Genomic DNA, 16,133 nt, shown 5'->3' with positions numbered 1-16,133 from the left:
TTAGGGCAGATACCGATAATTTATACCGATATTCTGGGAATTTTCACTTTTGAAAAAAAATAAAATAAAATCCTACACAAATCTGCTGAAAATTAATGTTTATTGTTAATGTGTATTTTTTTTGTATATCTTTCTTTTTCATTTATACTTAATATTTTGGCGTTTTATTTTTTTTTAAACTATTTTTTGTTTGTATTTTTTTTTTTTTTACTAACTTTTAGCCCCCTTAGGGACTAGAACCCTTGTCCTATTCACCCTGATAGATCTCTATCAGGGTGAATAGGAGCTCACACTGTCCCTGCTGCTCTGTGCTTTATGCACACAGCAGCAGGGAGATTACCATGGCAGCCAGGGCTTTAGTAGCGTCCTGGCTGCCATGGTAACCAATCAGAGCCCCAGGATTACACTGCTGGGACTCCGATCGGAGGAGCAGGTGAGAGGGGATCCTGTGGCCACTGCCACCAATGATTAATACTGGGGGGCGGGGGAGCGCACTGCGCTACCAATGATTATTACTGGGGTGGCTGGGGGGCGCACTGCACCACCAATGAAGATAAATCTCATTTATTCATATAGAGGAGGCAGGAGCTGGCTGCAGAATGACATAGCCGGCTCTCGACCTCTATGAGCGGTAGCTGCAATCTGCGGCACCTGAGGGGTTAACTACCGCAGATCGCAGGTATTGCTCATAGAGGTCGGGAGCTGGCTATGTGATTCTGCAGCCAGCTCCTGCCTCCTGTATATGAATAAATTAGAGATTTATCTTAATTGGTGGCGCAGTGGCCACAGCCCCTCCCCTCGTCTTGTCCTCCTTCCTCTCATTGGCAGCAGCAGCAGCACAGGGGAGAGGGAGACACTGCTGCCTTCTCCCCTGTGCTGCTGAGGGAACACAGAGCGCTGTCAGCAGCGCGATCTGTGTTCCCCATAAGCTATCGGAATATCGGCAAAATAGATGCAGATACTGATGAAAATCCTGAATATCGGCCAAAAATATCGGTAAAACCGATAATCGGTCGATCCCTAGTGTGAATACGCCCAAGTCACTATTTTGATTCAGAAAGAGGAAAGGATAAAGTAATAGAAGTTTCAGGTATGACATTTATTAAGAGAATGGCCGTCTCTCATGACAGCTACACTAATAATGACATACCTCTAGGAAACATTCCATTAAATAGTTTCCCTTCATTTTGTTAACAGGGTGGGTAGTAAGTAGCTCCAATTTTCTTTACGTAGTAAAAGTGATTTATGCCACCAACTAAAGCCAATACTGTCAACACAGACTGGACTGTCTTTTAGTGAGACATTAGATGGTATAGTGGAACGTCACACATATTCCAGTTTCAGACAAGTGCATGCAGCCTACGAAACATGGTCCCGTGTGACATCCCCATTTCATGGACCAACTGTGGCTCGCACCCTACCTAAGCTCACACTGCATAATAGTTCACTTTGATGTTGTGAGTACCAAGAGATCTCCTGTCCGCATACATTCGGGCTTCAACTCAAGACACCATCGTAGACCACCAGGATGCTGTGAGCTCAGGTCAGTAAAGCCACAGTCAACCCAGGAAATAAAGCCATCAAGGACCGCACACCCACTTATGAAATCAGCTTAAGGGACAAATTCCTGAAGAATTGTCTCCTTAGGAGATTCCCAAATTCTTTGTGGTACTGCACACCTTCTTCCCATACATTAATAGGTCCTTATCCCAATAGTTCAATAAAATAGTTGGATTTCTCATGGCAGTACAACATATTCTGCCATTGTGTTATAGCTGTCAAAGGGTAAACAATGCATCTAAATGTAGCGAGAATAAAGCTAATGTGTCTTCTTGGAGGTTGCAATCTACAGGTAGGGTGACACCATTCACAAAATCGTTCACATTTAGGGAACAATCAAGTTGAACAGCAGCTGACGTGGAGTCTGTAAGCTATTTCCATCTTGGGCTTTCAAGGCTGAGATTGGAATGAGGTCTGTAAGCAGTGGCTAGCAGATCAGAAAACAGCCAGGCGGGCTGTGCTACACAGTTTCCACAGCTCCAATAGAAGTAAATATCACTGCTATGGTAGTTACGGAAGCAGTGCAGCACAACCCGCTTGGCTGATTCTGGGACTCCAAGCCATCACTGGTTGTCACTTACCAGGGCCTTTCATGGCAGAGAATGGAATAACTCTTTAGAGAGTACCAGTCCTGACATGTTTGTTATTCCTCCAACAAATTTCTCAATCTCAACGAGGTATCAACAATGTTAGCAAGGGGAGAGGGTGCCGGGCTCACACTGCGTGATCGATTTGGCGAGTCTTGAAGGACACCCAATCTCCCGATACCTTCTATTGGTTGCCTAACTTACCAATGTATTGAGGTAAAATGCTGGCTAAATTTGGCACATTTTGGACAACAGGGTCTAAAACAAACAAACAATCCGGCACACAGCACATGCCAGTTTTATTATGCAAATTGAGCCAGAATTCCGGGTAATTTTGATTAGTAAGTGTCCCTCATTGTTACTTCATAAGAAATAGAATGTAGTAAAACAAACAAGCCAGGAGGGGTGAAACGTCCACTAAATTAAAGTGGGATCTGGTTACAACAGGTTTATTTACGTAACCCCTTTTAAATTTGGCCAATACTGCAATTTTTACCTTCACTATGTTCCAGCATGAAGGGTACAATCCGTACTCTTCCTGACCTGTAAACATCTGGATGGGGTCAGTCACTAAGGCCAGTCACTGATCACAGCTGCACAAGTGATCCACTCCAGAAGTTTACAGGCCGGGAGGAGAGTGAGTAGGACCCTTATTGCTGGAACAGAGCGGCGGAAACAGGCTGGTGTAGTTTATTTATTTATTACATTGCAGAACTAACATCATTTTAAAAGGTTATAAAAGCTGGGAAACCCCTCTAAGAAGCCTACTTGTGTTCTCATATGCATATATATTTGATGCATGTCATTAAATAACTGCAGTCAAGAGGCTGAAAGTGAAAATACATTATTGTGAAGATCTTAACTATGGTCACAGTAAACACAAGTGTTATTGCACACATGTCAATAAAACCACATGGTGAACCATCATACCCACCTGCCATGATGTCGTCCAGGGTGTCAGTGAGGGTCTGAGCAGGACTGGCTATCATTAACCCTTCTTGTGTTTCTGCCAGGACACTTTGCCCAAGCCCTGTCAGCTGTGCTTGACCCAATTCTTGCTGTCCCACAATAACTCCTTGGAGGTCTGCAAGATTTGCAATGGGCCCTGGGGATAATGTACCTGCTGGCAATGGCAGAGTTTGAGGCATTGCCAACGGCTGCATGGGGGTAAAGCCCATAGGTACTGCATTCTGCTGGGAGTCCTGTTTGAGCAGAATGGTGTCAACCTGCTGTAAGTGAGCATAGTCTACCTCTGTGATCTCTTCCCCATCCCCTACTGGAGTTAGCAGCCCTAGATGTTGGCAGGACTGCTGCTGTTGCTGCTGCTGAAGTTGGATTCTCTGGGCTTTCACTTCCAGGTACTGCTTTTTAAGCTGCTGTTGCGTTTTTAATTGCAGCTCTCTTTCTACTTTTTGTAGCTCCTCCAGAATTTTTTGCTTCTTTTGTATCTGCTCCTCTCGGGTTTTGTTCAACTCCTCAATTTTTTCCTTCGTCAACTGATCGGCATGGGCGAGCTCCAGAGATTGTAATTGTGCATTCTTTTCAATGGCTTCTTTGATCCGCTGCTCCAGTTCAGTCAGCTTCCCCTGAGCTTCTTCCACAATGCTTTCTGGAGACTGACTGCTGATGTATCCCTGTGCATCTTGGACGTTGTCTGGCACATGGCCACTGGACTTCTGCTTAGATGCAGCTGTGTGAAAAAGAAACCCCCTCAGAACCAAATGGAAGCGCAAAAAGAATGGCAACCTCATGCCTGGTACTGCCAGACATGGGGAGAGTTGAAAGGACAGGCACATGAACGACATCCACACAACTAAGAAACCATTACAAATGGAAAACCCACAGGCAACCACACAATACAAATGCATCCCCACAGAAGAAAGAAACCCAAGATTTAACATGTTGGAAAAAAAAAGGTCTACTATGGGGTAGATTTACAGATGTGGGTCTTATGCTCCATGCTTTTGTAGTTATGTCAAAAATGAGAAACCTGCACCTGACAAGTTCTGTCAGATTGGTGAAGGGCGATGGCTGAACAAGTCATGGGGCAGAGATACTGCAGCTGCTCTTAGCTATGTAAAAACGGCCAACAGAAGACCCTGGAAGTCAAGTCCTACAATCTCCATATATATAGCGGTCTAATCAATAACTTTCCAAGGAGGAAAATGGTTTTGTGGAGAACTTGGGCTACCACTGACACAGTGGTGGGTGAGAGTAACCCCAAAAAAAATAAAAAAAAAATACGTAGGGAGAAGACGGATGGGGGGAGACTTCTAGCAAAATGGCATTCCGCAAGTCTACTTAAAAAAAAAAAAAATCAGGGCATTACTCCTACAAAGATGCTGAAATCGCAGACATATTCCTTCTCTAATCCGCATCACCAGCTTTATGCAAAAATACTAAAATATACAATGCAGCAATTAAAGAAGAATATCCTACAAAACACATTCCAGGTAACTGGCTTTACTGCGAGTCCCATCAAATCTCCAATGTCTACAAGTTTACATCCACTCTGGAGATCCTCCGTGTACTCAACTGAATCCCCGGCTTGTTACATGGAAATAGGCACTTTGAAGAGAAGAACTTGAGTCACCCAAATAATCCTCAAGCCATGCACTCTTTACAGGTCTGCCCAACCCAAACATGCAAAATGGTGCAAAGCCTTTGAAATGCAGGGGGGAGAACGGGTGCTAATTGTTCCACACTGTATCATTTGAAAAGATAATTATTTTAAAAAGGCCCTTTAATGTAAGGGTAAATTAATGTGACAGGCTCAATGGAGCTCCTGCATCCTCATGACAACACTTTGAAGAAGCTTATCCACCACAGAACAAAGGGGCACTGTATGGATCCGAATCACTGTTCACATAAAACTGGGACTACTCAAGGCACATTGGATAGGAAATTGTTCTGGATGGTAGACTGGATCCACACCTCATCTAAGGGTACTTTATTCTCCCGCCGCAGCCATTGTTCTTTTTTAACTCCCTGCCTTCCAAAAGACATAACTGTTAATTTTCCCTTCACATAGCTGTATATGGGCTTGTTTTTCCTGAACAAGTTGTACTTTCTAATGGCACCATTTAGTATTCCATATGATGTATTGGGAAATTGGAAAATATGAATGGGGAGGAGTTAGCCAAAAAGCAATGGTGCAGTCTAATGGGTTTTGTAACCAAGTGCTAACACGTTTTTCTTTAACTACAGTTGCATAGTTTTTGGCAAATTTATTTGCGTTGCATTAAATCGACACTAATACCTTTTTTACATTTCCGGCTACGGAGCTATGGCCCTTTTTGGTGGGGCAACCTGTATTTTATTTTATTTTTTTATTGATACCATTTTTGTACCATTATGTGACTTTTTGATAACTTCTCAGTGAATTTTTTGGGAGGCAAAGAAACCAGAAAATATGATAAAGCCATTTATTTTTTTTATTTTTTTTTGTTGCAAAATAGGAATTCATTCTTAATATATTTTTTTACTTATTAGGTGCCCATACACTGTGCAATCCACTCCTGGGGTCCACATGCAGATTACTGCTAACTGTAGGTAGCACTTGTACTTGCTATCATTTCAAATATGAAGTACAGGAACAGCCGAGCAATTGGCTGTAATAAGCAGCCAGACCGCACTGTGAACTGGCACCCCTTACACTGGCAACTGTCAGTGTTGAATGGCCACAAGAACGATGGTTCGTAATGTCCGATAGCTGGTGCAGCAGCACACATCCTGCTTACACAGGGCCAGGTACTGCCGACAAATGATCATTTTTAGTTGGCTTATGTCAGAGTTTTACTAAGAACAACGATCAAAACAAAAGTTTGTTCAGTGGACTGGTTCCTGTAAAGGGGGCTTAAGCAAAGCAACCAGAGCAAGTAGTGTGCATGAGAACTCAGGAGCTGCAGCCATCAGTCTGTTAATTCAGGCAGAACTAGAACTAGGTGGAGATCTGAGTCACGCCACCCACACTAACTGAAATGGCTCCAGCGAGTGCCATGTCCCCTTCACATTTTGTACAGGCTGTGCCTTTTAATGAAGCTCCCTGCAACTTGAAGTCATACTGGGTAAATAAAGGGCCACTTCAATCAAACTGATCAGTGAGGATGCCAAGAGTTAGTTCCCGACGGATCCACCGATATTGAAGGCCTATCACAAGTATAGGCCATCACTATCAAAAGTACTGGAAAACACCTTTAAATGGGTTGTCCAAGCTCATAAAAAATCCTCCCCTAATTGCTTTAAAAAAAAAAAAAAAAAAAAAAAAAAAAAAAAAAATCGAATACCGCTCTCTCCAGCACCATCATCTCTACCGCTGGCCTGGTCCTGCTTGTTTACAAAATATAGTGGTGATGTGCAGCACACCAGAGCGTCACCGTCATTGTGACATGCAGAAACCTCCTTCAATGACTGAGCTGATTAATATTTTACAATATAATTGCTCTATGGAGGACATGATAGCAATTAAGCTAAACAGATATGAGGCATTTAAAGCTTTGTGGCACCTACGGAAAAAGCACACCCACCCAAAAAACATCTCCGACATGGCTAGATGTAGTTTTATGCCAAGACTACAAAAGGAACGAGGATGATGAAAATAGAAGAGCAGTCTTAGGCCTCATGCAAAATGCCGTTGTTTGGGTTCGTATCCGAGCCGCCGTTTTGGTGGCTCGGATGCGGACCCATTCACTTCAATGGGGCCGCAAAAGATGCAGACAGCACTCGTGTGCTGTCTGCATCCGTTGCTCCGTTTTGTGGCCCCGCTAAAAAAAAATAACATGTCCTATTCTTGTCCGTGCTTTGCGGACAAGAATAGGCATTTATATTGAATGCTGTTCGTGCCGTTCCGCAAATTGCGGAATGCGCACGGATGCCATCCGCGATTTGCGGACCGCAAAACACACCACGGTAGTGTGCATGAGGCCTAAGTTTGGGGAAATCTCAGATACTCCCTCCTACTCTTGATCTTTGACTGTTGTCGGAATTAGGTGAGATTTAGCATTCTCCCTACAAACTCGGACCATACCTGATATTAGAAAAGTTTATTACTTTAATTTTTGGTTTTATCCTCTTATGTGATTCTATGTGGCAGTTTAAATATGTAATGTGAAGATAATCATGAAAATGGAAGATTTTATATATTCATTTCTGCTGTAACAAATGTCAAGCTGCTACATATTTGTTGGATGTAAAACTTCAATAATATAAAAGGGGGGGGGGGGGGGGGGGGGGAAGACTGGAAGGAATACAGCACCAGACCACTGCAATTTTCTAACAAGCAGCAACAGGAGGACCAGACCAGCAGTGTGGAGAATGGTGCTGGAGAAAGGGATGACTAACTTATTTTTTTACAATTTGGGAGCTTGTCAAAGATTTTGAAATAACTCAGACAACCCCTTTAACAGTTCAGATGGTATTGGATGGGAAAAGTGCTACACACTTCCAAAACCAGTTTGCTAGTTAATAAATAATTAAAACTACAAAAAAAAAAAAAGGGCAAGAACCAAATAGGAAGATTAAAACATTTCAATAGGATCGCTTCACACATCTACTCTGCAAAGAAGCTGCAAACCATGAACAAGCAAAAGGCGCCGAGTACAGAGATGAAAATTAAAGATAGGAGGACCAACCCTCATATTAAAAGAAGGGTCGTTAAGCTAGCAAAGGCAAGTTTCCCTCACTGACGTGACAAGATATCTGGCTAAAGCTTTTCACAGGATCAAAAGCTTATGTTTCATGCACACTGGTGTTCAAGAGATCTGCTCCGTTCATCATTAGGCTACATGCACATGAATGATGTTTGTTTCCGTGTCCGTTCAGTTTTTATTTTATTTTTGCAGATAGGATACGGACCCATTCCTTTCAATGGGTCCGCAAAAAATGTGTACAGCACAGTGTGCTGTTCGCATCGGTATGTCTGTTCCATAGCACCGGAAAAAAACACGGATGGCATCCGTTTTTTTGCTGATCCGCAATTTGCATACAGCAAAACACATACGGTCCTGTGCATGTAGCCTTAAAGAGAACCAGTCACCCAAAAATGTAATGCAATCTGAAACCACTAGGTTATAGAGGAGGAGGAGCTGACCAGGTTGACATTTTTGTGGGGAAAGATTCAGTAAAGCCCTGTGTAGTGCTATCGGAACAGGGAGGAGATGTTATCAGTGACTGACCGCTATGTACACAATGCCATCAATCACTGATAAAAACCTCCTCCTCGTACTGATGCCGTTCACTGAAGGTAGAGAAAGCAGAGCTATAAATGTAGAAAATACAGGTTATACTGAATCCTTTCCCATAAGACTATACATCAATCTGCTCAGCTCCTCCTGCTCTATAGCATGCTGTCAGATTGCATTGCATTTTTTGGTGAAAGTCCTCTTTAACCAAGAAGGGAAACGCGCCAAAGAACTTCCTTTGGGAATGTTTCCTTGGTGCCTTGTGCTTGGATCGATTTCCAGCAAATAACTGATGGGAAGATGTCCCTCTTAAATGTTGTGTGCACGCATGATTGTCTGAAATGTAAAAGGAGGCACAATTTACAGTGGTGATGACATCTGGAATATATCTAATATCAGGCCTTCATTAGTCAGGGTACAAGCTTGAGGAACATTTCTCATTCACAATGTGGTTCCCACTGACCTAACAATCCACCATGTAAAAAATGCAATCTCGGGGCGGAACTGGTTTAGACTGTAGCTGGTACAAAGCCCACGAGGAGCTCTTGGTTTCTGCAGTTACTCAGCACTTTTGCATGACATAAAATAGGAAATGCAATATTCCTAAATGCACGTAAAATCAAGCTGCCTTATCTTTAAAATTTAGGTCCAATGTCTGAAAAATGATTTACTTGGATGCTGTAAGGGAAAAAAAAAAAAAAAAAAAAAAAAGGGGAGGTTTCCAAACCTTCCAAATTTGATTAGGATAGTGGAATAGGAAGGCCAAAGGCAGCTAAGAAGCTGGACTACACACAGAGTATTAAACTAAAAATTAGCTCTGCAACATGAATAGGATTTTTATAAATAAAAATTACCAGAAAGTTATTTAACCACATCATCCTCACTCTTCTGCAGTAGTATGAAGCCATCAAAGAGTTCTTTAAAGGGGCAGTCTTGCTTCAAATGGCATTCATCATGTAGAGAAAGTTAATACAAGGCACTTACTAATGTATTATTATTCATATTGCCTCCTTTGCTGGCTGGTTCAATTTTTCCATCACATTATACACTGCTCATTCCTATGGTTATGTCCACCCTGCAATCCAGCAGCGATGGCCGTGCTTGTATGCTATAGGAAAAAGAGCCTGTCTGGTGGCTGGGACAGCAGAAGCACACAGGCAAATTTCCTATAGTGAACAAGCACAGCCACTGCTGTTTGATTACAGGGTGGTGGTAACACCTGAATACGAACAGTGTATGATGTCATGTAAAAATGATTCAGGCCAGCAAAGGAGACAATATGGACAATCACAATACATTAGGATGTGGCTTGTATTAACTTTCTCTACATGATAAATGCCATTTGCAGAAGTGAGACAGCCCCTTTAAGTCTGCTTAAGTTGCAAAGGAGCATATTATGACAATTATTAACCTTCTGTTAAACCAGTGTATGTAAGCTCTAATGTAACAGCATAAGAAGATAAGACTGGTGGGGTGAAGAAACTAACCTTTATTTCGGATAGGAAGGTTTGTAGCAACGTTTGCAGGAGGCTTGTCTGGCTCCTGAGGTGGTACAACCATTGGCAGTGCCTGCATTGGAACACGGGGAGCCTAGAAGATTTGTAATTATGGATTTAAGATGGTTATTCCTTTACTGAAAGCTTAAAAAAAAAAATGTTTAAAAAAACATATGCAGGGAATTAGGAAAGTCAGAAAATAATAGGTTACCCGATTCAAGTCATGGGAGGGAGGGGTGAACTGTGTAACATCGGGTGGGGGAGCAGAGAGAAGGTTATTAGGATAATCCAATAGGTAGCAAACTACACTGGTGTGACCTCCTTTGGCGGCTTCAATTAGCATTGTGGAACCATCCTAAAGAAAGAAAGAAAAAAAAAATAATAAACACATTTAGTACGAATGTGCAAATTAGATATACTAAACATTTTTTTTTTTTAAAAGTCAGACTTCCAATCGAAATATTAAATCGTGTGGCAAATACTTGCGGTTGCATTCACGCTTCCACATAAATGATTCATAAAAATAACATACAAGATACTGGACCACTCGGAGGAAAGCAGGATGGTCTTTTACTTCTCAGTACTAGATCATTTCATTAAAAACATGGTCATCTGGGGGGGGAAATTACATCATGGCGATAGTCATATGTGCACCATATTTAGCAACTTTTTAAGGCTTCTTTCAACTTTTCTAAAGTGACAAAAAGGGGGTGGGGCTTCACACAGCCTGCCAGCTTTACTGTAACTTACTTCAGTTTCTGGTGTACGTTATAGCTGAAATCTGCACCAGCTACTTGCTGGAATACAGGGAGTGCAGAATTATTAGGCAAATGAGTATTTTGACCACATCATCCTCTTTATGCATGTTGTCTTACTCCAAGCTGTATAGGCTCGAAAGCCTACTACCAATTAAGCATATTAGGTGATGTGCATCCCTGTAATGAGAAGGGGTGTGGTCTAATGACATCAACACCCTATATCAGGTGTGCATAATTATTAGGCAACTTCCTTTCCTTTGGCAAAATGGGTCAAAAGAAGGACTTGACAGGCTCAGAAAAGTCAAAAATAGTGAGATATCTTGCAGAGGGATGCAGCACTCTTAAAATTGCAAAGCTTCTGAAGCGTGATCATCGAACAATCAAGTGTTTCATTCAAAATAGTCAACAGGGTCGCAAGAAGCGTGTGGAAAAACCAAGGCGCAAAATAACTGCCCATGAACTGAGAAAAGTCAAGCGTGCAGCTGCCAAGATGCCTCTTGCCACCAGTTTGGCCATATTTCAGAGCTGCAACATCACTGGAGTGCCCAAAAGCACAAGGTGTGCAATACTCAGAGACATGGCCAAGGTAAGAAAGGCTGAAAGACGACCACCACTGAACAAGACACACAAGCTGAAACGTCAAGACTGGGCCAAGAAATATCTCAAGACTGATTTTTCTAAGGTTTTATGGACTGATGAAATGAGAGTGAGTCTTGATGGGCCAGATGGCTGGATTGGTAAAGGGCAGAGAGCTCCAGTCCGACTCAGACGCCAGCAAGGTGGAGGTGGAGTACTGGTTTGGGCTGGTATCAAAGATGATCTTGTGGGGCCTTTTCGGGTTGAGGATGGAGTCAAGCTCAACTCCCAGTCCTACTGCCAGTTTCTGGAAGACACCTTCTTCAAGCAGTGGTACAGGAAGAAGTCTGCATCCTTCAAGAAAAACATGATTTTCATGCAGGACAATGCTCCATCACACGTGTCCAAGTACTCCACAGCGTGGCTGGCAAGAAAGGGTATAAAAGAAGAAAATCTAATGACATGGCCTCCTTGTTCACCTGATCTGAACCCCATTGAGAACCTGTGGTCCATCATCAAATGTGAGATTTACAAGGAGGGAAAACAGTACACCTCTCTGAACAGTGTCTGGGAGGCTGTGGTTGCTGCTGCACGCAATGTTGATGGTGAACAGATCAAAACACTGACAGAATCCATGGATGGCAGGCTTTTGAGTGTCCTTGCAAAGAAAGTTGGCTATACTGGTCACTGATTTGCTTTTTAATGTCAGAAATGTATATTTGTGAATGTTGAGATGTTATATTGGTTACACTGGTAAAAATAAATAATTGAAATGGGTATATATATTTGTTTTTTGTTAAGTTGCCTAATAATTATGCACAGTAATAGTCACCTGCACACACAGATATCCCCCTAAAATAGCTAAAACTAAAAACAAACTAAAAACTACTTCCAAAAATATTCAGCTTTGATATTAATGAGTTTGTTGGGTTAATTGAGAACATGGTTGTTCAATAATAAAATTAATCCTCAAAAATACAACTTGCCTAATAATTCTGCACTCCCTGCAGACTTGAGTTTCTGGTGCATGGCAGGGCAGCAATGCGCCTATTTTATAATGAGGCATCTACCTCTTAATAAATTATGCACATCTCAGGGCAGTGCAGGGAGGTGAAGACTGGTATTCGGGTATGACAGGCTTGATAAATCTCACCCCATATTCAGAAATGCTTGCGTCTGTTCCATATATTTGCAAGGGAGTGCTTCTTCAGAATGGATGGATGGGCTTTACAGACTCCATTCAGATGCATGAAAAACTGTACCATAAATTTCCGCATTAAGGAAACACATTTCTATGTGAATGTGTGAGTAAAAACAAAAAGTAAAGCAACTCACACAAAAAATATTCAACTTTATATGCAGAGTTGAACAGAAAAGTGATCACCCATGGCAGAGTGTCCTGCGTATCATATGCCAAAGACAGAATCTATCAAAGCACAAGAGAGCTTCTTGAAGACTTGCTTGGTGATAATGAATGCCAGTGTGAATACAGCCCAATATAAATCTATTACATTAAAGTGGTTTTACCCTAAGGAATAGTATATATAATTAAATCTAGCCCATAATTACAACAATGTTTGAATTTATCATTTATTTAAAAAAACGGTTCTCTCCAGATATGCAGAAATAAATGACAGCAGAGTGCCAGGTTCTCTGTGTCCACCTCAGTAAATGTGTGGAGGTGGACACACATGCTCAGTCTTGCGTCTCTCTGCTCCTCTAGGTATGCGGAGAGATCCCTCTCAGAAGCGGAGAAGACACTGTAGCTTCCGAAGCAGCCAGCTCACCACACCAAGGATTACGTGAACATCTGCAGGAGCAGAGAGAAAGCCAAGACTGAACATGTTTTCAGCCTCTACACATTGACTGAGGTGGACATGGTAGGGCTGTTCAATTGAAACAGCAGGTGGCGCTATACCAACGTTATTCAAGAGATGTCTGGAGATGTAAACTTTTTAAATGTGTGTAAATACAAAAATGTTTAGAATGGGATGGATTTAATTAGAAATATTTACTTGGGGGACAACCCCCTTTAAAACACTCACTTGTATTTTCAGCAAGGTTTTAAAATGGAGGTTTATACACTAGTGCATGTAGTTCATTATGCAAAGAGATAACGTCAGAAGATCTCTTGCCATAAATCCCTACAAATGCATGTTCACTCAATACAAAATAATAAAAACGTGGTCTTTTGGAACCAAATGTTAGAACCATTTTACCTTTAACCTGTGCGTTGGATCAGCCCCATGAGCTAAAAGCAACTCAACCACTGCTAGATGTCCTCCAGCACACGCAAGAGACAGGACAGTATGGTCATTATTCAACGTTGTGCGATTCACATTTGCGCCTAAAACAAAAAGTATAGTTACAGCGAGGCTAACCATACACAACCTGACATCTAATACTCTAACCCATTACCCATTTTCTCATAGCTACACAACTGCTGAAGATTTACTGTACAAAGGACTATAACAGGGAAAGTAAAACAACCAGTTCCTTTTTTTTTTCTTAATTAACCAAATACAATGATTTTCCGTCATCTGTATGCTTCTCTCCCTGTTGCCAAGTCTGAGAAAGCACAACTCATTGTAATGGGCTATAATACAGATCAACTGGACAGCTGATTAATATTTAGAACCTGCACCAAGTGCTGGAATGGGGATTTCTGTCCCCCTAACCCAAACTCCTTTCCCGTGTGATCGTGGGTAACTGGTACCACCTGCCTTCTAGAGACGTGTCAGGTCCCAAGGAGGAAACCCACCCTCTGATTAAAACTAATCACAAGTCCATGTTTGCAAAAATTTGGAACTAGAAATGCAATTTTTGGTGCAAGGAGACACATAAATCTTTTTTTTTTTATTCCCATTCCTTTTGAACTTCATCAATTGCACCAAAAGCTGCATGTGCGATTCCAGCTTAAGGGTATGTTCATACATATCTCCCACGGTTTTCAATAGGAAGCTATGCTATCTCACATGCAAGCCATGGAGGCAAAAAGCTGGCAATTTGTGAGACGGAAAGTGTGGCATTTAGCCACACAGAGATTAGCTTCATTGAAATAGAGCTAATCTGTGTACAAACTTTAAATCTGCCATGTGGACATACCCTTATTAGGGTAAAGGATCTAATCGCACTACAAACCTCTCCTGAACATTCACATTTTCAAGGATAGATTCCTAGAAGAAGGTGCCTAACAAACAGCTCTGGGGTAGCGCAAAAACCAAACCAAAGTCAATTCATGGTGGATGTGGTCAAAGGTTATTTGACGCCATAGCATGCAGACTTGTTCACTATGCAAAAGTACCTTTGCTAATGAGAAACTGGACAGTACAGACATGACCAGCTCTTGCAGCCTTCATCAGCGGGGTCCGACCTCCTTCAGATTCATGCTCCTGAAATATAGAAACCATGAATGTCTGGGATATCGGAACTTTTCTTATTTAATACAGGCAAAAAGAATAAAATGCAAAAGCTTACCAAATCTGCACCAGCCTGAAGCAGCACATCTGCCACATCAGTATGCCCATTTTCACAAGCATACGTTAGAGCTGTATCACCCGTTGCAGTTGTTGCGTGTACATTCGCTCCTACAGAACCAAATGCAAAAACATTTTAGAACGTCAGGACATTGTTGTAAATGCTGCCTACCGTCACCAACGCAAACACAACAGCTCTCAATAGGCATCGCAAAAATGTAGCGAGTACATACCAGCAGCAAGTAGGTATTTGACCAGCTCTAGGTGACCTTCTTGTGCAGCTTCCATCAAAGGAGTAGAACACCCAAGCTCTATATCTGCACCCGCTTTAATGAGGAAGTCTGCCACTTCTAGAAAGCCTCCACAACAGGCCAGAGTTAGGGCAGTTTCTTGAGTCTCTTCAGTCTGAGCATTGATGTTTGCTCCTATAGAAGAGAACAGTGATTGAACCAAAGGCATGTTCCGCATGTTATTTTACAATGTTTAGTACAAGGTATATCAAGTGCTACCAGCTAGCAGAAAATGTAGAGTTGATTCACAATGTATGTATGCTATATCTTTCAAAACCGCACATTCAGAACTATCATTTTAATTTTGTTTGTTTTTTCTCCGAGAGGTAGGGGTGTTCTTGTGTTCCATTAAGGGCTCATTGAAACGACAGTTTGCATTTTCCAATCCGCAAAACACGGATGCCTAAATAGAGCAGTCTGATCCTTGTCCGTGATATGGACAGGAAAAGGACACATTCTACTTTTTTTTTTTTGTTCTGCGGGGCTGCAGCACAGACATACGGATGCAGCTCTTTTGCAGACCCACTGAAGTGAATGGGTCAGCATCAGACCCGAGCAAAAGAACTATAAAATAAAGGAATCTCAGATGTGTACCCAAACCACGGTCTTAACCCTTTAGTGACCAGCCTGTTTTGGGCCTTACTGACCAAGCGTTTTTTCTTCTTTTTCATCATCGTATTCCAAGAGCTAAAACTTTATTTTTCCATCTATATAGCTTTCTGAGGGCTTGTTTTTTTTTTCCCCCGGGACAAGTTGTAGTTTTTAACGACGCCATTTTGGGGTACACATAACTTTCTGATTAACTTTTATTAACACTTTCTGGGAGGGAGATGGGAAAAACAGCAATACTGCCACTGCATTTTTAGGTTATAAAGTTGATTGCATTCATTTTTCGGTATAAATAACATGTTTATTCTCTGGGTCAGTACGATTACAGTGACAGCAACTACATTTTTTTTTTTTTACATTTTACTACTTTTACTGCAATAAATTCCTTTTTAAAAGGAAAATTTTTTTTTGCATTGCCGCTTTCCAAGACCCATAACTTTTTTATTTTTCTTTCTATGGAGTTCTGTGATTTTTACGGGACGACTTGTATTTTTCATTGGTATCATTTTGGAGTAAATGGCGCTTTTTAATCGCTTATTTAGTTTTGCAATTCTGTCTTTTTTTTTTACGGCGTTCACCGTAGGGAATAATTTACATGATAT

General features: G+C 41.6%; 1 protein-coding gene across 5 annotated transcripts in view; it reads right to left on the bottom strand.

The window, feature by feature from the left end:
- ANKRD17 (ankyrin repeat domain 17) overlaps positions 1-16,133 on the bottom strand; it is a 127,620-nt gene that overhangs the window by 52,293 nt on the left and 59,194 nt on the right. For 4 of the 5 annotated variants that reach the window (XM_044302961.1, XM_044302966.1, XM_044302975.1 and 1 more), the window contains 7 exons: positions 14,866-15,057; positions 14,634-14,743; positions 14,461-14,548; positions 13,376-13,503; positions 10,034-10,177; positions 9,814-9,916; positions 3,082-3,837 (listed from right to left, as the gene is read on the bottom strand). In XM_044302961.1, the coding sequence (XP_044158896.1) occupies positions 3,082-3,837; positions 9,814-9,916; positions 10,034-10,177; positions 13,376-13,503; positions 14,461-14,548; positions 14,634-14,743; positions 14,866-15,057 (1,521 nt within the window). The remainder of the gene's footprint in view (positions 1-3,081; positions 3,838-9,813; positions 9,917-10,033; positions 10,178-13,375; positions 13,504-14,460; positions 14,549-14,633; positions 14,744-14,865; positions 15,058-16,133) is intronic. The other variant, XM_044302993.1, reaches the window with a different exon arrangement.

This window comes from Bufo gargarizans, chromosome 1 (assembly GCF_014858855.1).
Source record: "Bufo gargarizans isolate SCDJY-AF-19 chromosome 1, ASM1485885v1, whole genome shotgun sequence".
NCBI classification, from domain to species: domain Eukaryota; kingdom Metazoa; phylum Chordata; class Amphibia; order Anura; family Bufonidae; genus Bufo; species Bufo gargarizans.
This window is presented reverse-complemented; position numbering and strand designations above follow the sequence as displayed.